Source organism: Callospermophilus lateralis, chromosome 6 (genome assembly GCF_048772815.1).
Source record: "Callospermophilus lateralis isolate mCalLat2 chromosome 6, mCalLat2.hap1, whole genome shotgun sequence".
In the NCBI taxonomy this organism is placed as follows: Eukaryota; Metazoa; Chordata; class Mammalia; order Rodentia; family Sciuridae; genus Callospermophilus; species Callospermophilus lateralis.
In genome coordinates, this window is record NC_135310.1 from 100,715,574 (window position 1) to 100,741,993 (window position 26,420).

General features: G+C 35.0%; 1 protein-coding gene across 1 annotated transcript in view; it reads right to left on the reverse strand.

Moving 5' to 3' along the window:
- Window positions 1-25,663, reverse strand: part of Hcrtr2 (hypocretin receptor 2) — a 97,074-nt gene extending 71,411 nt beyond the window's left edge. The window contains exon 1 of the mRNA XM_076860075.2: window positions 25,441-25,663. Within this exon, the coding sequence (XP_076716190.1) occupies window positions 25,441-25,663 (223 nt within the window). The remainder of the gene's footprint in view (window positions 1-25,440) is intronic.
- Window positions 25,664-26,420: the final 757 nt, after the last annotated feature.

Below are 26,420 nucleotides of genomic sequence, written 5' to 3' on the forward strand. Positions count from 1 at the left end.
GTAGAGTTGCTAATGTTAGGGTGTGGTTAGGGTTATAAGTAGGATGGGGTTTAGTGTTATTGTTACAGTTTTGATTGGATTGAAGGTAGATTAGAGGTTACTGAGACAGTAACACATTCCAGGACTCATTTAGTTTGAGATCCATGGAAGACCAGCCAAGCCACCAGTATATATATTATACTTGTCTCTACATCAGCAGAGAAAACAATCTCAAAGTAGTATAAACTACATCAGGAAAGAATAGTGAGTGGTAGTGAGTGAGAGCTTCTTATCTACCTTCTCCATTCTTTTTTCCCCTTTAGTCTTGTTTTTTCTCCCTCGTCCCCTTCCTTCTCACTACTTACAAAATACAGGCTCGATCTTGTTTTATTTAGTGTTTTGAAATACAACCCTTTGAATTTAATAAATTTAAACAACATAAGGCACATGCAACTGGGGAAAAGGTGAAGAAATTTTTTTGGTCTTCTTAGATCTAGGAATTCAAACAATATCATTAGGGTTCTCTCCATCTCTTTCTCTATAGTCTGTAAGTTGGTCTAAAATGCACCTACTTTACAATAGTTCCCTCTCATCCAGTGTTTTAGTTTTCAGAATTCACTTACCTGAAGTCAACTGCCATTCAAAAGTTTTGAATGGGAAATTCCAGAAATACACATTTTGTAAGTTTTAAATTGTCTCATTCTGAGTAGCATGGTGTAATCTCACACCATCTGCTCTGTCCCACCTGTGACATGAATTACCCCTTGGTCCAGTGTACTCAGGTTGTAGATATTACCCACTCGTTGGTCACTTAATAGCCATCTTGGTTACCAGAGCAATTGCGGTGGTATCTCATCATTCATAGTCAAGTAACCATTACTTAATTATGGCCCCAAGATGCAATAGTACTTATGTGGCAATTAGGATATGCCAAACAGAAGTCACAAAGTGCTTGCTTTAAGTAAATAGATGAAAGTTATTGATGTAATAAGGAAAGAAAAATGAATCATATGCTGAGGTTGCCAAGACCTGTGATAAGTTATCATTGTCAAACTCCTGCCTAATTTTTTAATTTTATCATATATATGTATGTATAGGAAGAAACAGTATGTACATATCGATACATATCTATATAAATGATATATACATACATATCTGATACTATTTATCTCTCTGTGGTTTCTGGCATCTATGGGGGGTCTTGAAACAACCCCTGCAGATACAGGAAGGACAACGTAGATTGTTTAAAACGTGGGAAAGAGATCTTAATCATCTCTTAGGTCTAGTCAATTCAAATGGCAAAATCTTGGGAAAACATTCATTTGTCTGTCATAAGATAGCTGAAAATCCAACAAGCAAACTAAGTGTTTCCTTAGGTTATTGCCCCTTAGATAGGAGATGACCAGGCATTTCTGTATCTGGTCCCAACAACTGGAGTATTGTGATTCAAAGCTTCTCTTCTCCTTCTGTCTACACTGAATGGCAAATAAAAAGTCTCCTAAAGGAAGAAGATATGCTGCTAGAAGAAGGGTGTCATGGTTTAGATGTGAGATGTCCCCCAAAACTCCTGTGTGAGATGATGCAAGAAAGTGTAGAGGTGAAATGTTCAGGTCATGAGAGTCTTACCCTAATCAGTGCATGTAAACCCCAGATAGGGATTAACTGGGTGGTGATCACAAACAGGTAAGGTGTGGCTGGAGGAGGTGGGTCTCTGAGGGTGTGCCTTTGGGGATTATATTTTGTCCTTATTAAGCAAAGCTCTCTGGCTCTGCTTCCTGGTGCCATGTTTCCAGCTTCTTTCTTCCACCACATACTTGTACAGTAATTTTTTTGTCTCATCTCAGGACCTGAGGAATGGAGTCGGCCATCGATGGACTGAGACCTCTGAAACCATGAACCCGAAAATAAACATTCCTCCTCTAATTGCTCTTTTCGGGACTTTTGGTTCCAACAATGAAAAAGCTGACTAAAACAAAGAGGGGATATGAAGAAAGGGGTTGTAGATAAGGAGCATCAATTACAGATCCCTATGCTAGAGTGACATTTTTAATGATTGACATTTTAGTTAATGTTGAGGTACACAGGACTGTGTTTCAATTCATCATCTGTCTTTTTTCTATGACTAGAAAAAAAATCAATCTCTCTCTCTCTCTCTCTCTCTCTCTCTCTCTCTCTCTCTGATTTTAATTAATTTCCTCTGGTTTTATCTTTAGGGGTTGCCTAGGACAAAATGATTATTATGTTTCTTATGTTACCTCTCTTGAAATGCAGTTTAAAAGTTCAAGTCAGCCTCAAGTCATTCTGATATGCTATCCCTTTAATTTTGTTATTTTTGATGTTTCTCTCCCAGAGGTATTTTATATTGTAATGTTTCTGTCTTTTTTAAAAAAGTTGATATCCTATTGACTTTTCATTATATCTTTATTCATTTTTTCTGTTCTCCATTGTGACTGAGTTTCCTCTTCATTCATTCTTTCCTCTTGCTGCCCTTTATTCTGATATCGAATGATTTGACAATTTTCAATATCACAGTGGTTTTGGTATTAATTTGACTGGAAAACATGGTGTGTGGAGGAAGTAATATGCCTCTATATTTTCAGTTTCTAAAATATTTTACACGAATCACTCCATGTTTGTCTTTTAATCTAATTTTGTCTTTTCATATGATTGAATTTTATTTAAAAGTCATTCTTTTTTATATTATAGAAATCCAAGAGGTTCACAGTTCTTATGAGCTGTACCAGATTCAGTGATAAAGAGCTGTCACTTATGTACCATTGTTTTGATGTTCCACAGGAGCCATACCTCCAGCCCACTCAGTAACACAGACACGTAATTAAATATCAACCTTGTAGGAGCTGAATATTGTGAAACCAAACAGAACACAACCTCCCAAAATACATCACAAATTTTTGTATGAATCTGTTTATCATGTTTATTAGAAAATTAAACTCTCATATTAATATTTTATTCTGTTTTCAAAATTTCACTAAATTATCAGAATTTCTAGATGATTTAATTTGTTGTTTTTGAAACAGAATGGGCTATAGTATGAAAATATATGTTTAAAATGAACTCTGTTCTTTTACTATTATTCAGAGTAAAGCATTATGGTCTTTTATAGGAAATGAATGGTTACTTAGCAACATAAAATATTTTCCCCTAATAGAATTTTAAATAGATAGAACTTGCAAATAACCAATGTTCCTAATAGTATTATATACATCCCAGAGGTGAATATATCCCATAATTTGCAAATTGGAGTGACAGGAGAAAAAACTCTCAAATATAAATGTATTTTGTCATTCTCTAAAGTAGCAAAAGTTTGGCTTCTTAATGTCCTGCTTTTACAAAACCTTTTGCCTTTTCAAACATTTTGCCTTCTCTTGTCATTCATTTATTAATGTACCAATCTCCTGTGTTGATGTTCCCTTATCATCCATTGAATAAATTTTAGATGTATAGAGATACCCAAATGCATATATCTGATCCCACTTCTCAGTTCTTTGTTCATATCTTTTTAATAGTAGACATCATGTTGAATTGTACTTTAGTACATTGTATTTCTGACCTTTGAATAAGACTGCTAACTTCTTGAGGTCAAGGATGAAATATTTGTGATCTATGATCCTTCCTGGTCAGGGGAGAGTGCTTGGCAATTAATAGACTCTCCATATTTGTTTCATGAATGAATGTTCTCTTATTATCTAAATTTAAATTATACCTAGTCAACAGTGACACACTACCCAGATTAGAGCAAAACATGAGGATGAAGACTTTTTCTCTTGAGAAAATGGTCTCCAAGTTTCTGAAAAAAATTGGTCTCTGTGATCTGCAGTCATTATCAGCACTTCTTAAATCTGAGCACAGAACATATTTTCTCATATTAATGCTCAGTGCTAAAGATAAACTTTAAGTATTAATCATAATATTGAACAAAAAATGGACATTAAAAATATATATCAAATGACTGTGTTGTATTCTGAGTATGTAGAGTAACATATGAAGAAGGCAATTAGATTTAGTGAAGAATGAGTTTAAAATGTTTTACAAATCAGCAGTTAACTCATTTATCAATACTGTTAAGTAAACATAAAGCAGTAACTTGGGATATATGCATAGAAAAATGCATATCCCCAGTGTTTAAAATAACGGCTTTCTTAATAAAATCCAAAACATACCCAAAATATTTTTATTGGAATGAAAATAGGAGGTTTATATTATAATAGCTTGAAATAAACATAAAGGGATCCAGATTATCTACTACAAACCCACTGATAGAGCCTTATAATATACGTGAATATACACAAGGTTACACACACGTGCGTGCACACACACACACACACCACTTATGCAATGTATACAAAAAATAGGCTTACACGTTTAAATTCTGAAATTACTTTTACTTTGAAGTGAAAATGTCTCTTCTTTAATCTGCTATAGCTAAATACATCTCAAGTTTTATAAATCTAGTACAATATTTTGGTAACACCTACACGTTGGGTTCAAATATTTACAAACTCCAGAGTACTGAAGAAGAAAGGTAGATAACAATCTGTCTGCAGTGGATTAGATGAAGCTTTCTAGAATCTTATTTTTCTTCCTTTTTTTCCACACAAAGGATTAAAGATATTTCAGTGAAAATTGCATCTCTAATATCAGTATAGACAAGTCCTTAGAGGAGAGTTTAATTCCTTGTTGTAATCTTATTCTTCCAGTATTTTCATGTCTCCCATATTATTGCTGAAGTTTTTGATGTTTTTCAACTTTTATGTAATCTTAGTATCTACGCTGTGATGTCTCTCATTTAATAATCCAGAATTGCTACGTCTGAATCAGAGTGAGACTTTCACAATACTTTTGAGTGGTGGTGAAACTCCTTTAATTTTAATACCAATCCTTCATTTCTCTCCCTAACATAATTAACTGCATTTATTATGTATAGAAATGAGTGTATGGACTTTGTTTAATGGTTCAAGAAACACAAAGTAAAAGGAAGTGATTTCATTTTAATCGTGAACGACTGACTTCTTATATGGAAAATCGTGAGCTAGAAAACATAGAACGAGATTTTGCTTTATTAAATCTATTGTGTAGTCAGTCCTATATATCATACCAGACTTCTGAGATGTTCTCTTTTTTGGAGGGGGAGGTGCTTAAGATGTATTATTAAAAGCATATTGGTTGGGCTGTAGCTGTGAATCAGTGGTAGCACACTTGCCTGGCATATGTGAAGCACTGGGTTTGATTCTCAGTACCACATATAAATAAATAAATAATTAAATAAATGTCTATCAACAACTAAATAATTTTAAATAGATAGAACTTGCAAATAACCAATGTTCCTAATAGTATTTTATACATCCCAAAGGTGAATATATTATTGTTTTAGGCAACCAATAAAACATATTGGTTGCCTAATACAATAATAAAGTGTATATGTATAATCACAGAGGGAAAAAACAAACATCTTAGAGAAGCAAATTAACTTTGAATGGCATGAGAGAGGGATGTGGGGAGCAAGCCCCTTTTCTTGTTGGACAGGAATATTCCTGCAGCCATTCCAGTTCAACCCATCTTTGCTAAATTCATTATGATCCCTCTACCATACTTGATTTTCTTTTCATATTCCACGTCAATGTTAAGAAAAAGACAAATAAGAAACCATTGTCATTTCTTTGGCTCAAAACTTCTATTGACCATCAGGTGCTATTTATTCCTTTTAATTTCCCACCTCTGTGGCATTGCCACCTCCATATCCAGAGTTTCCATCCTATTTGTTTAATTTTTACCCATATTCAATTTTATTACTGACTTTACCTATCAATCACTGTCCTGAAGAGTCTCAATGAACTTCTGTATTTTTAAGTGTTTGGTCTCATACCTTCAACCCATTCCCACCATTAATTGCCCCAGACTAGTCTTCCCTTAGAAAGCTCTGAAAGATTAGAATAAAGTTATTTAGAAACAACTCCAGAAATTTTAAATTTTGTTAATTTCAATTCACCATAAAACAACACAACAGAGATGACTGGGCCAGACACCCACATAATTAGGAGGCTGTAGAGGGGATGCAAACCCCAGAGAAGCTTAAGTTGCTCTTTCTTGAAATTCCTCAGAAAAATCTTATTGGAATGAAAATAGGAGCTTTATATTTCTATCTTGAAATAAACATAAAAGCCTATGTTTTACTGAAATTTCCTGAGCAATTATTTTGGTATGGTATATAGACAACTATTTCTATATTTTCAAGCTATCATAAATTTGATACTTCATCAACTTCGGTGGAAACTATTTTCACTCTCTGGAACTTTTCAAAATTATATTCACATGTCAGCAAATGCAACCTCAAATGTTACTTCCTCAATGAAGGAATACTTCTTACCCCATGTCAGATCTAGCTCATAATTTGATGTTCTAGTACTTAACATATGCCTCTTCAATAATCTCTATACCACTGCCTATTGTTCACATGTTAGTCACCCTCACAAGATTAGAAATTCCTTGTAGGTAATGACCATGTCTCATTCACTTCTGTATTTCCTCCACAGAATGTAATAGAACAGATTACATGTTGTGGGTGTTCAATAAATATTTGCTGAATGAAATAAGAAAAGGAAATGGCTCCAAATTGGATAAGCCCAAGAAAGTCAATGTGTTGGCTCAAGATGTTTTATTTCTCCTCGCTTCTTTTACTGTAATAGTAAAACTGAGTCCTCTGTGACTCTGTTGCTTTTGCCTCCATTTATATGAGACAGAGGAGTTTGCATACCTTCAAACCACAATTTTCACATAGTTCCATTGTTGCTGAAGGTAACTAAGCAATCAGAGCCATATTATTCAGTCCTATTTACCAAGTGAAAAACATCTGTGCTTGACTTGACCCTTGCTCTTGAATTCCTCACTCTTCACTGCTTCTAATACATATGACTAGCTACCTGCAATGAGATATATAGATCACTGAGGCAGTGGTGATTAATCAGGGAATTCAAGTGACTTTCAGTTGACTTTACTGGAAAATATGTAGGGGAATTTGTGTTTTCCTACAATTTCCCAGATTATATTTTTAACTCATTATACAGACTAGCATAGATATACCATAAAAAGAAGAATGAAAATGGGCAACAGAGCATTAAACTTTCCACTATTTAAGAATGATAAAACTGATAAATAAATAAGCTTTTGATTCAGCTCAAGGCTATAGAAAAGGAACAACAAACTAATTTCAAAATTAGTATAAGATGAGAGACAGTTAAGATCTGAGTTGAATTTAAGAAATTAAGAATAAAAATACAATACACAGGATCAATGCAACAAAGATTTGGTTCTTTGTAAAGATAAATAAGATAGATAAACCCTTAGCCAAACTAACCAAAGTGGGGGAGGGAGAGAGAGGATGTGTTTGTTGTGTGTGTGTGTGTGTGTGTGTGTGTGTGTGTGTGTGAGAGAGAGAGAGAGAGAGAGAGAGAACATAAATACATAAAATTAGAGATGAAAAAGTCTCTCGCTACAGAGACTTCCAAAATTCAGAGGATCATCAGAAACTATTTTGAAAGTTTATACTTCTATAAATTAGAAAATCTAGAAGACATTGACAAATTTATATATACAGATGACCTGTCCAACATAAACCAGGATGATATACAGAAAATATAAGCAGACCAATATCAAATAACGAAATTGAAACAGCAATTAAAAGTCTTCCAACAAAGAAAAGCTCAGGCTTTAGATGGATTTTCAGCTCAGTTCTGCCAGACACTTAAAGAAGAATTAACAGCAGTCTTTCTCAAATTATTTCATGTAATTGAAAGAGAGGAAACACTCTTAAATACATTCTATGAGTTCAGTATAATCCTGACTCCAAAATGACAAAAGGACACCTCAAGGAAAGAAAACAACACACCGATATCCCTAATGAACATAGATGTAAAAATCCGTAATAAATTAGCAAACTGCATTCAAAAATACCTCAAGAAGATAGTACAGCATGATCAAATAGGTTTCATCCAAGGGATACAAAGTTAGTTAAGCATAAGCAAATCAATAAATGTTAATTCACAACTTGAATATAATCAAGAACAAGAATCATATCATCATCTCAATAGATGCAGAAAGGCCTTTGATATAATCCAGCAACCATTCATGTTAAAAATATTGGAGAAACTAGGGATAAAAGGAACTTAACCCAAAATTATAAAGGTTTTATATGACAAACCAAAAGCCAACATCATACTAAATGGAGAAAAACTGAAATATTTTTTTTTAATCAGGAATAAGACAAAGATGTCCACTATTACTACTTGTATTGAGTATTAAAAATCTAGTCAGAGCAGTCAGGCAAGAGAAGAAAATTAAAGGAATACAAATAGGAAAAGAATAAGTCAAACAGTATCTGCTTGCTGATGACATGATCCAAAACTAGAAGATGCAAAAAACTCCACCAAAAGATTTCGAAAGCTGATAAATGATTTCAGCAAAGTAGCAGGATACAAGATCAACATTCATAAATCAATAGCTTTCCTAAACTCCAACAGCAAATCTGCTGGGAAAGAAATGAGGCAAATCATCCTTTTAATAACAACCTCAAAAAATTAAAGTATTTGGGAATTAATCAAACTAAGGAGGTGAAAGATCTCTAAAATGAAAATTATAGAACACTGAAGAAAGAAATTGAAGATGACACTAAAAAATGGAAAGACCTCCATGTTCTTGGATAGGCAGAATTAATATTGTCAAAATGGTCATACTACCAAAAGCAATAGATTCATTCAATGCAATTCTCATCAAAATATCAATGATATTCTTCACAGAACTAGAGAAAACAGTCCTTAAATTCACTTGAAAGAATAAAAGACCTAAAGTATTTCTTCTGTGAAGTGCCTGCTCAGTTCTTTTCCTCATTTATTGATTGTATTATTTGTGGGTTTTTTTTGGGGGGGGTGTTAAGATTTTTGAGTTCTTTGTATATCCTAGAGTTAAATGTTCTAGTTGAGAAGTAGGTGGCAAAGATTTTTTCCCCCTCTCTTCACATTCTTGATTGTTTCCTTTGCTGTGAAGAAGCTTTTTAGTTTGATACCATTCCATTTACTGATTCTTGATTTTACTTCTTGCATTTTTAAAAGTATTATGAGGAAGTTGGTTCTCAAGCTGATATGAGAAAGCTTTGGCCTACATTTCCTTTTAATAGGTGCAGGTACTTAGATCTAATGTCTAGGTTCTTAATACCTTTTGAGTTTTGTGCTGATAGGGGTTAAATTTCATTCTACTACATACAGATTTCAAATTTTCCCAGCACCATTTATTAGAAGAATAATAGATGTTTATGGCACCTTTGTCTAGTATAAGATCTCTCTCTCTCTCTCTCTCTCTCTCTCTCTCTCTCTCTCTCATGCTGTTTTCAATACTGTAGATCTGTAGTATTATTTAAGGTCTTGTATTGTGATGCCTACTGCTTCACTTTTCTTGCTGAGGATTGCTTTGGCTATTCTGGGCCTCTTGCTTTTTCAAATGAATTTCATGACTGCTTTTTAAAAATTTCTATGAATAGCATTATTGGGATTCTATAGGAATTGCATTAGGTTTGTATAGCATTTTTGGTAGTGTGGCCAATATTTATTGACAGTATTTTGGTAGTGTGGCCAATATTTATTGACAATATTTATTCTGCCTATTCAAGAACATGGGAGATCTTTGCATCTTCTAAGGTCTTTTTCAATTACTTTCTTTACAGTTCTGTAGTTGCCATTGTAGAGGTTTCTGACCTCTTTTGTTAGGTTGATTCCCAAATATTTTATTTATTTATTTTTTAAGCTATTGTGAATGAGATAGTTTTCCTAATTTCTCTTTCAGCTGATTCATCATGAGTGTATAGGAATACAATTGATTTGTCAGTGTTTACTGTATATCCTGCTATTCTTCTCAATTCGTTTATGAGTTCTAGAAGTTTTCTGGTGGATTTTTTGGGGGGTCTTCTAAATATAAATCATGTTGTCAGCAAATAGGGATAGTTTGAGCTCTTCTTTTGTATTTGTATTTTTTTTATGTCTGATTGCTCTGACTAGGGCTTTTTTGAGGACTAATTTGAATAGGAGTGGTGAAAGAGGGCAGCCCTGTCTTGTTCCAGTTTTTAGAGGGAACACTTTCAATTTTTCTCCATTTAGAATGATGTTAGCCTTGGTTTTAACACGTATAGCTTTTATAAGTGGGCAAAAGCACTGAACAGTTACTTCACAGAAAAAGAAATACAAATGGTCAACAAATATATGAAAAAATTTCAACATCTCTAGCAACTAGAGAAATGCAAATTAAAACTACACTGAGGTTCCCTATCATTACAGTCAGAATAGCAATTATCAAGAATACAAGTAATAATAAATGTGGAAGATGTAGAGAAAAAGTATACCCATGTATTTCTGGTGGTACTGTAAATTGGCACAATCACTCTGGAAAGCAGTATGGAGGTTCCTCAGAAAACTTGGAGTGGAATCACCATTTCACCCACTTATCCCACTCCTCAGTATATTCTTAAAGGACTTAAAATCAACATACTACAGTGACACAGACCCATCAATGTTTATAGCAGCTCAATTCATAATAGCTAAGCTATGTAACCAAACTAGGTGCTCTTCAACAGGTGAGTGAATAAAAAATTCATGATATATACACAAAATGGAATATTACTCAACCACAAAAAAGAATGGCTTTGCGACTTTTTCCAGTAAATGCATGGATCTGGAGACTCTAATTATAAGCAAAATAAGCCAATCCTCCCAAACCAAAAGTCAAATGTTCTCTCTGATATGTGGATGCTAACACACAACAAGGGAGGGGAAGGGAAGAGAGAAGTTCAGTGGATTAGACAATGGAGAATGAAGTGAAGGGAGATCAGATACGAAAAAAAAAAGTGGATGAGTGAGACATAACTTTGTTATGTTCATATAAGTGAAACTCCATATCATGTACAACCATAAGAATGGGATTCTAATTAGAATAAGTTATACTCCATGTAAATATGTCAAAATACACTCTACTTTCATGTATATCTAAGAACAACAACAAAAATGACCTAGAATAGCCAAAGCATCTGAGCAAGAAAAGCAATGCTAGAGTCATCACAATATCTCAAATTACACAATACATCTATAGTAACCAAAACAGCATGGCATCAAAATAGGCATGAAGACCAAAGAATAGAACAGTTCACACAGAGACAAACTCACATACTTATAGCCATTTGTTATGTGACAAAGGTTCCAAAAATATATGTTGGAGAAAAGATAGTCTTTTTAATAAAAGGTACTGAGAAAAATGAATGTCTCTATGTAGAAGAATGAAACTAGATCCCTCTCTCTCCCCCTTCACAAAAATCAAAGCAAAATGAATCAAATACTTAGGAATTAGAAATTGTAGTAACTGCTAGAAGAAAACAAATGTTACCGCTCCATTACTCCTGTACCAACTTCCTCAATGAGACTCCAGATGTTCAAGAAATAATACCAGGAATAAATGAAGTGAAATGCCATCAAATTAAAAAGCTTCAGCACAGGAAAGGGAATGATTAAGAACATGGAGAGAGAGCCTAAGAATGGGGGAGAAATCTTTGTCAGTTGCTACTCTGACAGGGGATTAATGTCCAGAATATATAAAGAACTTGAAAAACACCAAAAAAGTAAATTGCCAAATCGGTAAGTGGGCAAAAGAACTAAGCAGATATTTCTCCCAAGAATAAACATAAACAGCTCATAAATATATGAAAAATGTTCAACATCTCTCACCAACAAGGAAATAGAATTCAAAACTACACTAAGATTTCATCTCACTCTGGTCAGAATGGCAATTATCAAGAACACAAAGAATACATGTTGGCGAGGATGTGGGGAAAAGGTACACTCATGCAATTTTGATGATTTTGATGGGACTACAATTTAGTACAATCACTCTGGAAAGCAATATGTAGATTCCTAAAAAAAAAAAGGAACAGCTCTATGACCCAGCTATCTCACTCTGATATTTATCTAAAAGGAGGAAAGTCAGCATACTATAGTGATATAGCCTTTTCAATGTTTCTAGCAGCACAATTCACAATAGCAAAATTATGGAATCAGCCCAGTTTCCCACCAAAAGATGAATGAATCAAGAAAATATGGTATATATACACAATGGAGTTTTACTCAGCCATAAAGAAAAATGAAATAATAGCAGTTGCCTGTGAATGAATGGAAATTGAGAATATCGTGGGAAGTGAAATAAACCAGGTGCAGAAAATCAAGGATTAAATGTTTTCTCTAAAATGTGTAAGCTAGCTCAAAATAAAAGAAAGAATATTGGGGGATCAGATATTATAAAGATATAGGGTAAATTATTGGAGTAGAATCGAAAGATTGAAGTAGAAAAAAGAGGGATGGGAAAGAGGAGGAAATATTTTATGAATTTAACAAAATTATGTTATATGCATTTATAAATTTAACTTTTATGATATGTACAAAGTATTAATGAAAACTAAATAGAAGAGCAAAAGGAAGATTAGTAGAGGAAGGATAATAAGGGAAGAAAGGGTGGTGGAAAAGGGTAGGCAACCAGGATTGAAATCAAATTCCATGTCTGATCTTGTCCAAAGGGACCTACCTTCCATGTACATTTATAATTCAATAATAATCATAATAATCATAATAAAATAGTAATGCCAACTGATACATGTAAAGCGATATAGACAACCAACACAAAAGCAGCTCTCTATTAATATAAAATTTCACTACCTGGGAAAAGGAGTAAATAATAGCACAATCACACTAGTAACTGGAAAATTAACTAATACAGTCTATGATGAAGACATTTGTTGATGTGTTTATTCTGTAAATTCTACTGCAATTCACTGACTTACAGTAACAACAAATACTGATAAAGTTGGTTTGATTGTTCCAAGGTCTGCCAAAATTCTCAATGCCACCCTTCTCTAAGTAAAATTGCTCTTTGGATTTTTAAAAATTTATAATTTGATTGACATTTCAGGAAACTAAGGCCCAGAGTCAGTCAGAGGGTTATTGTTTTCTTTATTCACTATTACATAAATTTTTACAACTATTCAGCTTTGATCAACATTGCTCTTGAACTCTGCCTGAAGTTTGATTCTTTTATTTATTTTTCTCGACAGTGCTGGGGATCAAAAAAATGTAGGACCTTGTCCATGCTAGGCAAGTGCTCTAACACTGAACTATATTATATTCCCAGCCTTATTTTTTTTCAATTGTCTACACAGTCCAGAGCCAGAGTCAAAGAATTGGTATAAATCACTGGTAAAGTAAGAAAACGACAGAGGAATCCTTAATCTGAGTCTTTTGGGGCATGACTGATCCCCATGCAACTCTTTTTACTGAAAAAAATACATAGAATCGTGGTAACACTTGGTCACAGCTTTTACCTCATTTAGGACATTAATGGTCAAGTGTTTCCTTAGACTTTTATGAAAGTGGCTGGGGATTATTTTGAAACAAACAATTAAAGTAGAAGTTTTTGCACATTACATGTTCTTCTCCATTATGGCAGAAATACAGTACATTATTTGGAAGGTTCTTGGTGTACTTTCCTTGAAAAAACAAAAAGCAATACTATTACAGTTTATAAATCACATTTGCTTTCCATGAAAAGCAAATAGTTTCATGATGTAAGACACTAAGTAATGTCAAAGAGATCACAGAACTGTTGAGGAATTTTGGAAGTCATATCTCACAATCATTATTTTAATAACTTAAAACTCTTATTTTAACATACATGGTCCTTAAAAAACAGACCAAAATGGGTCTCAAATATAGCTCAGTGAGAGAGCATGGGCCTAATATGTATAAGTCCCTAAATTAAACCCACAGGACCAATAAATAAATAAATAAAGATATAGACCAAAATAATCACAAATATAATGCAAATCATTGAAATTTTATTTTAAATATTTATACAGACTCTTAAAGCCCGCAATACCTAATTTAAAAAATATATTTACATCTAAGATATTTCTCCTAGTGGAAGTCTAGCCATTAATTTGGTAGTTTTAAAATGTTCTGTATTCCTGGCACTGTTCTGGGCCCTGAGGATATATCTGCAAACGAGGAAATTAAAGAAACCACTTTTAAGGAACATACCCTTTACTTTAGTGAGATGGCAAAAAAAAAGAACAAACAAAACAACAATATAATTTTAAAAAGTAATAAGTACTTTGATGAAAAAAAAGGTGGGGGGAGTGTCTTCAACTCTTCTTGTACAGGAAGGGGTAGCAATGCGGGCTTTGAAGTCTGAGAGACTTTCTGTGAAAATGTGACACATTAACGGAAGGCAGCATGGGAGCATCAGAGTGGGTAGCAGCTGAGAAGACCCTAAAGCACAAATATATGGAGTCTGTTGAGGAGAAGAAATGATGTTACAATGACTAATCACTCAGGGGATGCTCCTTCTTTGAATGTTAATTCAAGGACTTATTCATCTCCAGTGTATTTAACTTTTCTATTATCCTAAAGTCTATAGTTCATTTACACAGTGGATAGTTCCCTTTGATTTTGGGAAGATCAAGGCTGTTAAGTCCAGTTTTTGGCATATTTAATATTTGAAAAATAGCTTCTTAATCCTGCATTGAAAAAATACTAGAGCCTATTAATCATATTATTCATATTATTAAATCTCCCAAATTTGTATTTATGTGTAAGATGTGTGAACATATTTTTTGTGTTTGCATTTTTAAATTCTTAAATTTTTAATTTCCCCTTTTCTCTAAAATGGTTTGGTTTCCTGTCATTGACTAGTCACAAATTTTACTATGCCTTGGGGAGAAAACATAAATTTATAAACTAAAGGTAATGTAAAGTAATCTAATAATATTTCAGGAATCTCTGAGTCACCAAAATCCTTTCCAATGACTTCAAAGAACAATGACTTTCTAGGCTTTCCTGTGTCCAAAGTATAAATCAAGCCCATGCACATAATTATTCTAATCATTAAGATGTTTTTCTATATTGGCTTATAAAATTTGTAAATACATTTGCTTCCAGGCTTTCCATCATTGATAACTTTTGTATAAAATACTATAATTGAAACTATTACATTTTTAGCTATTTTTCATAATGAAAAGTTGACTCAGTCTCACATAATAATAATATGCTTGCATAAGCACTTAGCCCTACATCCTTACTCCTGTTCCAGAAAGATTAGCACAATCTTTCCTTTTCCAGAAAGATGGATTTCCTTCAAAATGATATTTGTAAGCATTTTAGTTGTCCACCAAAGTGGATGACTCATCAAATTCTTTCCAAATTGATGAAATAAACTATTATTGCCAGTGTCTTTACTGACCCCATTTGTAGTAATGTAGTAAGCTCAAGTCCTCACATGGTAACAAACCATGTGCTCTATAAATTTCATTTTAGAGTCACTAAGTAGGGATAAAAGACCATTGAGAATCTAGAAAAGGATACTACAGCTTTTAATCACTGTTGTCTTCTCATTGTGAATGAGGAATAGCAAATGAAAGTTTTTAAACTATTTTTAAAACTTTTGAAGCATGTTCTCATTCCAATTCTTAAGGAATTCACTGAAATTCCTTAAGAATTGATTGGGATCAATGAAACATGTTTAATTATAATTTAAATGGCATAAATATCAATTAAAATCAATTTTCAAATGAAAATTTTCTTTGTCGTCCTGGGAATCAAAACCAGGGAGCTGCCCAAACTTAGTAAGCATTCTACAAGTAACCATATCCACAGCCCCTAGAAAGTTGTAGGTAATGAAGAAGAAAAAAAAAAAACCCTGAAATTTAATTGATAAAAAAGTGTGAAAAAATATTGATTGGATTTCAATATTTTAATCTTTTAGCTTTCAGTGTGAGACCCAAACTTGAATTAAAGGCCAAAATAAGGAATTGCTAAGAGTATAGTAACACACAATAACTCAAAGAGTTATTACAAAATGTGTTAGTGAGAACCTATATAAAATATTGGAAAGTATTAATAGAGCTATGCCGTGTAAGATTCATAAGCATATATTCAAAAAGTAAATTATAGATAATTATTTCAAAGATAAATTACTTTTCAAATTTACATTTTTTTCTTTCCTCTGTATTTCTTATTCTTTCCCCATTTTCTATCTCCTTTCTTCTCTTTATTCCTTATGTATCATGTAGAAGGCCTCCCAGAAATAATTATCTAGGGAATTTATATTATGACCACTACTGTCAGGTGTTTTTTTTCCTTTGTCATTAAACTCTCTTGATTAATTAGAGGAGCCAAAATAAGACACAAATCTCAGTATGAAAACTTTCACTTGTCTTTCTTTATTTGGATTTATTCTCTACATCTACTTCAGAATGCTCTCATGGGAAATGCAAACTAATGAAGTCACTTTCTTGAAAATCCTTTAATGGCTTCCTCTTAAGCCAGTGTCCAAGTCTCTATTTTGAGCACGGTACACAAGGCTATTCATGGTCCAAACTTATCTCCAGACTTTTCCTCTTCTCTACTCATACTGGAGTTACCCAATTGTTTAATATTCTCTTTATAGTTCCTGCAATTTCATGCCTTTTTGATTTTGCTCATGTTGTTTCCTCTGCTTGGAACATCCTTACCCAATTTTCTTCACCTGGGGAACTTGAATGCATCCATTAAAACTCAGTTTAGGTGACATTTCTTCCTGTATTTTCTCTAATCCCCCAGATGGAGCTAAGTGTCCTTATATGCTTCCACTACTTTTTGTGCCCCCCTCTATCACAGCAGTGGACACATTATATTGAGATTATCTGTTTACATGATTGTCTCTTCAACTGGACAGCAGGTCCCTTGGATTCTATTATCTAGCATTCTCAAATCAGGACAGTAATTGGCACAATTGGCTGACGACAATTCAGGGTTAATGCTATTATGGCACAGCCTAGCTCTTCAGACCAATGGTCTTCATGTGTCAGTGACATGTATGTCATATGACCCACGTGTTGGTCATTCTGATAATCATCTGGCCAAATCCAATCATGTCATATCAACCTTACTGCAAGGGAATCTAAAAGATATGCAGCTTCTGTACAGAAAAAGACTGATGGCTAAAAGGACAAAATTCCTCAATGTTATCAGTTATTTCTATTTGATCCAAAATGTGAATGATGTATCCATCAGTTTATCTTAGTGGTATACCATAATGTACGGAATTCCTTGATTCCTTGTTCTGAGTTTATGAAAATTAAGAATATTTTTAACTCTTTTGATTTCTGTGACAGAGATTGCATGTCTCCCAGCTTCCCTTCCAGTTAGGTTGATATAATATGATTGGGTTTGGCCAAATGAAAGGAGCATGACTGACATCTGTTTTTTTTTTTTTTTTCTTTTTAATGAGCATTACTGACACATTATATTTTGGAAAAAAGTAGTTAAGAGCCAATATGTATTCCAGTTCACTCCTCTGCAATGACAACTTTAGAATCTGTACACCAACTTATTCCAAAATTTAACAGCTTAAAACAACAAAAAATGCACTGAGACATCTTTAGAATGGTCAAGAAACTACGAGAAGCTTAGCTGGATGCTTTGACTCACATTAGTGAGGTTGGGGGTGCTCTTGTAGTCATCTCAAGACTCAACCTGAACTGTGGAATTTGCTTGTAAATGCACACATGAAGTTGTTAACAGACTGCATTTCCTCTATGACTTTGGCTGAAGAGTTCAATACCTGGTCTAGAGGAATATATTTAAGAGAAAGACAAAGAGTGGACACTAAAGCCAGATATTATGATCTTTTATAATGTATTCTTGGAAAAGAAATCCTCTTACATTTTCTGTATGCTGTTGTCACCCAGACCAATTCTGACATAATATGGAAAGGCAACAAACAATGGTATGAATATCAGAAAGCCTGGAAGGGGTATCACTAAAAGTTTTCTTGGAAGCTGGTTACCAGAGTTCATGTGAAAAGGTACTTAAAACATGCAGAATGCTCCACATGCATCATTAGGTGAAACAGACTCCAGCTCACACTAAATGTTAAATGAGCAAGCAATAAACCTCTGTGGTATTAAGCTGATGACAATTCAGGGTTAATGCTACTATGGAACAGCCTAGCTCTTCAGACCAATAGTCTTCATATATCAGTGACACATATGACATGTGACACATGTGTCTTTCATGCTGATAATCATTTGGTCAAATCCAATCATGTCATATCAACCTAACTGCAATGGAATCTGGGAGATATGCAGCTTCTATACAGAAAAAGACTGATGGCTAAAAGGACATTGAGAAACCCGAGATTATAAGTTACTTCTTCCCATAAATTAAATTATTAGGATCATTAGTTTATTTTATTTTGACAAGTTAGTGACTTTGATTAATGTGAATCATTCCCTGAGTACTAATAAAATTAAGTAGCAAAGATGAACTAACTGAAGGCCAGACAAAGGTCATTACATCCCCTTTTTTCCTGTGCTCTTGAAATACAAGAAAATCAGCAATATTTCCCACACTAAACACCTGACATTTCTGTGTATGCATGCTTTTCATTCATTGGGACTTTAAATCACTTCAACTACTTGAGTTTTCATAGAACGTCAGCTTCATTGCCTGAGGTTGTGGCTCAGTAGTAGAGCACTTGCCTAGCACATATGAGAGACCTATCGGCACCAAATAATAATAAATAAATAAAATAAAGTTATTGTGTCCAACTACAACTAAAAAATAAATATATATAAAAATTTCCACCTCATAAGGTCATTGTGAGGAACAATTGAGACCCCCCCCCAAAGAAAACCCGCAACAATATCACCTGAAGGTTAAAATACTATAGAAATATTAAGCATTGTTTCTATGTTTCCAATGTTGAAAATAAATTACTAGTAAACACACAATGATAATAATTTCTAATATATATTAGGAATATATTTTAGAAATAACATAGTCACTTATTTTGAGCATTTTGGGAGTTTTATGAGAAAACAATTCCACTGGCAAATGACTTAATGTAATTTTAATATCTATTCTACACATCTATTTGGTTAAAAAAATCACCTGTCCTCGAGAACAAAGTGAACAAATATAGTCATCATAGTAAGCTATTTGATGGACTGTCCATACAGATCATGCATTTCATTCCATTGCATCTCAGATTTTCTACAGTCAGTGTCTTAAGTTTATTTCATGTATGGTGTAATACGTGACACCTCTTTGTACATATGTAAAAAACATTCTGGTCTAGGAACACTATTATGTGATATAAAGATTGACCTATTTAACAAAAGGAATATAAACTCATGATTTATTTAAGCAATTATTTTTTAAAGACAATTTAATGATTTTTTAAAACACAAGAAAAAAAAGATCTATAGATTATGTGAGGTTGTAAGTGCTTAGGTCTTTGTCTTCATTTATGTCTGACAAAAGCACTTTTGATAACAAAATAATTCCTGGCCACAGCTGTCTTTTCTTTTTTTCCAGTGAGTCACCCCCACCCCCAGAAAAGCAAAAGCATTTTTGGCAGCACCTATTTTACCTTAGATTTTTCTCTTGTACAATAACCCTAGAATGACCTTGATTAGCTTATCAAATGAGCTCATCCTCAGAGCTGAACTGTAGTCTACCAGAAAAACAGCAGGGCAACAAGCCAGAAAAACTGTAAATCGTCTAGAGGGCACATCAGAGCATTACTTTCTCCATCCTTTCTCCTGTGTGCCTCCAGTTAGGGTTAGAAGCTGGAGACAGAGGAAGAATGAAGTAATAAAGCAAGCATGGAGCATGGAATCTGATAAATGGGTGTTTGAAACTTAGTGCTGCTACTTACTATCTGACTGATCTTGGGAATATGTTAAAATTATTCTTTGCATTTCATTTTTTTCACTTATAAGACAAAGTTAGTAATCTCACAGTAAGTTGGCTGTGAAGCACCAACTAAACACATATAAGTCTGGCATACAGGACTTGACATATGGAACTCTATTGAGTTCTTTATTTTCTTTTGCAGAGAGAAGAAAAAGTGGATTTGAACACCCTCAGTTTTACATCTCACTTGTCACTGCCTGAACCATGCCAGTGAGCCATTAATCAACAAAGAGAGCATCCCTCAGTGTGGGAAACATCAAGATTCCACAGGAAGGAAGGTGAAGGGATCTTCTTTCACTAGTGAACTAATATCAACAATGGATATTTCTAAAATTTGAGGAGTTCAATGAGAATTCAGAAACTTTGAAATAATAACATAGCCACAGCACATGAGATTTTTCAAATATAATTAAAATACAAAATAATGAAAACTCATACAGATACATGATGCAATGAGAACAGAATTTTAAAAACTAAAGAATTACACTTGAATTTGATTTTCATATTGTTCCTCTTTTAACAATGCTTTTTATTCCATTATTTCACTTTTACATATGCAATGAATCTGTTACATTCAAATTATCAGTACCATGTTACTCTCATTATTATCTGCTCATGATAAATGTCGCTGTTCTCTATGAGGCAGCCATTTGAAAAGTTATTGAGATTCTATTCAAGTCAGACATAATGTATTTTTACCAATTAAAACTAAATGGTTATGGTTTTAGCAAAAACGCAGGTGTATGGGTTGGTTCAACTCTTATTTAGATAAGCATTTTTTGAAAATCTATTACTAAAAACACACAACAGGTTTAGAGTGTAATGGCTTATATCACCATTTACCTTCATGATTCCTGATTTCTACTGATTCTTGGCAAACTTGAGTAGTGTACCTAATCCTCCTCTTCTTTTTGTGTAGGAAAGGATGGGTTTACAGACACACATGCTGCTGAACTGGATAGGAAGAGAAGCAGAAGAGCACTGTTTCCTAGGTTTAGGAGTAGCAGTGGTCACCTCTGCTTCTTCCCCTTCCAGGGCATAAACTTGACTCTGTAGAAATTCTGTAGAAAACAGCACTATTACAGATTCCCACCCCCCACATATACAAATTATCCTAACTTTTACCTGATAAAATCTTTAATTTACAATGTGCTTAAACTGAATTAAATAAACATATTATATATAAGTTATTTAAAACATTGGTAGTGATAGATAAAATGATAGCAACAAATGAACTTTAAGTGAAACAACAGCAACAAATGAACTTTAAGTGAAAGATACCCAGTGCTAGCAACTTAAACTGAAAGAAAAAGAAAAATAATCCAGTCATTAGGAATGACCTTCAGAGAGAGAGAGAGAGAGAGAGAGAGAAGGGAATATTGAGCAGTCAGTAAGAGGAGGGTGGATGGATGGAGCTAGGAAGGAAAAGAAGAGTAGTGCGCCGACTCCAGCTTACTTACATTATTGAGGAAAAGGTCAGGGCAGAGGCCATAAAGAGCTACAGAGATTCAGACTGGCCATAGAGGCAGAAGATGGCTACAATCCACACTGAGGAGAGATTACAGTAGTGGAAAAAAAGGGATAGAGATTGACATAAATCAATAGTGTTTACTATATTTCAAAGAAAGTGTGTGTGTGCGTGTGTGTGTGTATTCCTCTATATACATGCACAGAGGATATCTATACATTATATTCTATATAATTTCTATAAGGCAAGCATTATCAATTTTAATTTTTAACTAGAAAAAAATAGACCTGAACAGTTTAAAACTTGCTAACGGTCACACAAGAAACAAGAAACACATCACTGGACTAAAGTCTATATTTCTTGAATTTTTTAAATCATTTTTCATATGGAGACAGTAATAACTAATATAGAAGCATACCAAGTGGATGTTAGGATATCTGAATACAAAAGAGAAACAGTATGTTGATTATTTTCTCTAGGTGTTTAATGTTTGAAATGACTACAAACCTTTCCTCTCTCTTTCTCTCTCCATATCCGCCTCATTTCCATTCAAAGAATTAGAGGTAAAATTTATTTCAAATATATTTCTTCAAGTTTCCCCAGGAGTCCTCACTCACATACATATTAATCTTAAAAACCAAACATTGAGCTGGGCACAGTGGCTCATACCTATAATCTCAGCAGCTTGAGAGGCTAAGGCAGGAGGATAGCAATTTGAAGCCAATCTCAGCAACTTAGCAAGTACCTAAGCAGCTCAGCAAGTCCCTGCCTCAAAAAAATCAAAACAAAACAAAAATAAATATATAAGTAAATAACAATGCCCAAAATATATTGATTAAATAATTGGGTATATGTACTTGATCATCATACCAGATAAATTTATGAATAAGTTATGTGTCATCAGTTTGCAGATAATGGAAAAAATACTTCTTCCCCAAAGAGCTTTTACCTATGCTCCTTCCTAAAAATCTGCAATTAGACACACATATGGCTTTTACCTAAATACAAATTTTCATGCCATTCTATTTACAGTAATTTGTTTCTTCATGTGAATGACTTGGTCATTTTTTCCAGAAACAGCTTTCTATCTCTGGAATTAGCATCTGATAATGAAGAGTAGACATAGAGAGAGACTCTGTGTGTGCGTGCGTGCGTGTGTGTGTGTGTGTGTGTGTGTGTGTGTGGTGGTGGTGGTGGTGAGGAGGGTGGTGACCAAGACTTCATTATTCTGCACAGAGTATCTTGTTACGTCATTTCACCAAAGGACACTGTGGGAGAAATGACTTCTAACTGGTGGCATTATATGTGTAAGTTCAACAAGATTGATATTTTCCAAGCAGTTACATGAAAGCTCAAATAGTGAGTGGACCCAATGGGTCAGTGTTTACATCTGCTGCCTACACTGTTATTTCACCTTCATACCCCCCATTGTCTCTTTATCTTGCATGAATAATGTGACTTCTTGTCCTGGTATTCTTTGTAAAATTAGTTATGTCAGAGGGGCAAAAAGGCATTTCTAAATCTAATCCATTTTGTATATTTGACAGTGACATCAAAGAGCAAGAAGTTGACTGTGAGTAATGACACTGCTCATTTGTGTAAATGTCAAACCTGAACCTCATCAACTTTCAGGGATATGTCAGTAAGGAATGAGTTTCAGTTCAGCTGCAGAGGGTTTCAGCGTTACTCAATCCTGAGGAAAATAGCTGTCAGTATTTTCAGAGCAAAGTGCTTTGAGTAAATATTTCTTTTTAAGCTGAATGAAATTGGCTCTTTCAGCACTTGGGGCTGTGGACAGTGCTCTTTTCCTTGATGTTATGAAACAGGTAGCTTTTACTGTAGAGGTGTTTCCTTTTAGAAATTAAAATTCCTCAGGCTAGTAAACATATATCCCTAAACTATGCAATTAGGATATGAAGACCATGGAATACAACGTATGTGCAATGAAAAAAAAATGAAATAGCATCAAAGCAGAGTTCATTTTATCACAAAGATTAAGCCTGAAATAAAAATAAGTAAGGAAAATAGTTATGGTTTGTAGTTATTCCTGCAGGGGAAAAAATGTCATTTTGTACTGCACAGAAATCATATTCCTCCTAGACAGGTTTTTGGTGGAGGGAATGACAGTGCCATTAACCTCTTGTGGTACTTTATTGGCTGAGGACATAGATGAAGGCGAGAAGAAACCCATCCAATCGGCTTGCAGACAATCAGGAATACAGATTCCATTCTCTATATGCTTTCTAGATCAAGCATGGAATAACAATGGAGAATTCTGAATCTGAGGTCAGAAGAAATGGAAATGAATCTCAATCATGACCTTTAATAAGTCACTTAATACCTCTAAGTCTTGTTTTTTCCTCTAATGTGGGCTATTTTGCATTTTAAGTGACAGCATATGTGAATGGCTCTGACACACAGTAGGTACTCAATATATGTTCATTTTTGATTACCCACCTTTCAGTAAGTGTTGGCATAATGCAGTAAAATGTTGCTATGCGGGTAGCCACGTGTATTAATAGTTTTAATCTAATGATAGATCATAAGAAGAAAAGCAATAAAGGCATTTTTATTAAAGAAATCCTTATAAAAGATCCTTAACTATGCATATTTATACTTTTATCCACTTTGTCTGAATCCCAAGATGATCCCCTTTATTTTACCTTTAACAAAAATCAACAAAAGCAAAACTGTCCAAAAATTATATAGAAAGAGCAAACTAAAGTTCTCAGAGTGTTCTTATCTCATCAAATAATATCCTACTAACTCTCCAGAGAATCCTTCTCAGTCTCAAACTGTCAGCTACTCTGCCTGCTGAATTGGTGAGAGACTATTTTGGATGCTTCTTACCCATACTAACACACTTGGGAGAAAAGGTAAAAATCAGGTGAGTGCTCAAAGCCTGATAAGTTCCTTATCTTCCTCTGTTGCAGCCACAGATCTTTTGCTTTTAACTTCCAAGCCTCCCATCCCATCTCACCTCACTCACCTTTCTCCCCTTTTTGTAGCTGAAAATCAAGAGTATCTTCTCCCCCACCTCCTCCTGTGATTTTTCAGCCCAGACTTCCTCCACACTGCCCTCTGCATTTGAAATGCCTCCTAGCCTCCCACCTCCATTCATTAAGGTGCATGCTCCTTCCATTCACAATTTATTTTAAATCGCCCTTCCCTTTCAAAGCTCCTTTTCTTGAAGTAGATTCCCCTCCTGCCCTAGCAAACTGCATAACCACAGCCTCATAAGGTCACCTAACCCCCCTACACATCCCTCATAAATTATAGTGGGGAGGGTGATGGGGGGAGCAAGAAAATTTGTGTTTGCATACAAACCTACCTAGGGACAAGTAGGGGGAGTCTAGTATTAAGCTTAGCATCATCTTTGAAAAAAAAAAAAATCAGTTCGTACAAATATTTTCATGAACATGGCAACAAGCGCCCTCTGGAGAGGAAAAAAAACAACATATTGGTTGAATGGATGAATGAATGAATGAGTGAATGGATGGATGAACGATTAAGGTCTACGTGGTACTTTCCTTGGATGCTCCTCCTTGCTCCCTGCATGATTCCTGTTTAATTCAGTTTTGGAGAATGAGTGTGCTTCCCTGCTTTGCTTCTGTCTCTGCTCTCTGCCCTTTCATTACCATTTCTTGATGGGAGCCTAAGCCTCCTTGCCAGAGGGCATGCTACCTAGCTCACAATATGCTTTGTGACTTCAACAGCCAAAGAGAGCTTACTCCCTAGGGTCGCAAGCATTGCATTCTGCAAGCTCTGTCCGCCCCCAAAGCTCCTAAAACACCTAGCCAGGTTACACAAAAGCCTGACTGATTCCCTTACACTCCACAAAATCCACCTGGAGATGCCTGTCACTGTCCCTTCTCCCTGTATGTGTAACCTAGGTGCTCAGAGGAAAACAAAAATAAAAACAAAAACAATCCACGGGTTTCTTTTCTCCCCTTGCAGAAAAAGGAATAATCACCCTTAGTCCTGATTAGTAAAATCAGAAAACTTTTAAAATTTTTTTTTCTTTGTATCAGAAAACCCCACGGAGAGCAGCAACCTCTTTGTTTGCATCCCAAGGGAAGGGAGGGGTCTTCAGAGTCTTTGCAGCCTGGGGCAGGGGGGGAGGTGACAGCTCTTTGGAGGTCTGCCCGGGAGGAGACTCACCCAGGACGTTCCCAATGAGAGCCACCACAAACACGATGATGTACCCGGCGATCAGGACCCACTCATATTCTTTCGGGTGTAGGTATTCCCTCCACAGGTACCGCAGGAATTCCTCGTCGTCATAGTCGGTGGGATTTAAAAACGGCTCTTGAGTTTCATTCAGTTCCGAAGCAGATGACCAGTTGCGACGAGGGAGGGAGTCCTCCAATTTGGTGCCGGACATCACGGGCTCGAGTCCGGTTCAGCTCAGTGCTGCAAGCTCCTCTTCTCCTGCCCCATGAGCACTGGTGATTTGCGGTGGGAAAGGCTGCGTGGAGAGGCGAGAAGGGGATCCAGAGCAGAAAATGACGTGAAAAGTTACTGAGCCAATACCTCCGTAGTCTTACGCCGGGCAACTTCTGCGGCGGCTTTGCTGTCTTTGTAGGCGATTTTACACCAGGAAGAGAGGCAGCTGAGGAACTAGGGACCCGGCAGTGGAGGCTGCAGCAATGACACCGGGAGGAGAAAGCTACCTCCAGCTCAGCACAAGCTCAATTACTCCTCATTCCAGCACTGAGTCCGCAGCCTCCAGCCTCCTCCTGCTTTGAGCTGAAATAGGAAAAAAAAAAAAAAGTAATGAAATTTTAACCTGCTTCTCTGTGGGTTAAATGTCCTTGTTTTCTACCCTTCTCTCTTTTTTTACATGCATTTTTTTCTTAAAATAGAGATGTAGGTATAGGGACATGAGGAAAAGGTCATCACATGGTTAATACAGGAGGTGTTGATAGATTGGTCTTTGTAATGCAAACATAAAAATAATGAGGAGGAGCCACTGTGGTCCTCAAGCCCCACAATTCGAAAGTCATTTAAGGCAAATATTTTAACATTTCATAAAAACATATTTTTAACACTTATCATTTGCCAAATTGGCACTAGCTGAGTCTTTAAGGCATCTCCCTCCTCCTCCTCATCCTCAAGACTGGAGGATGAGAGAGACCATT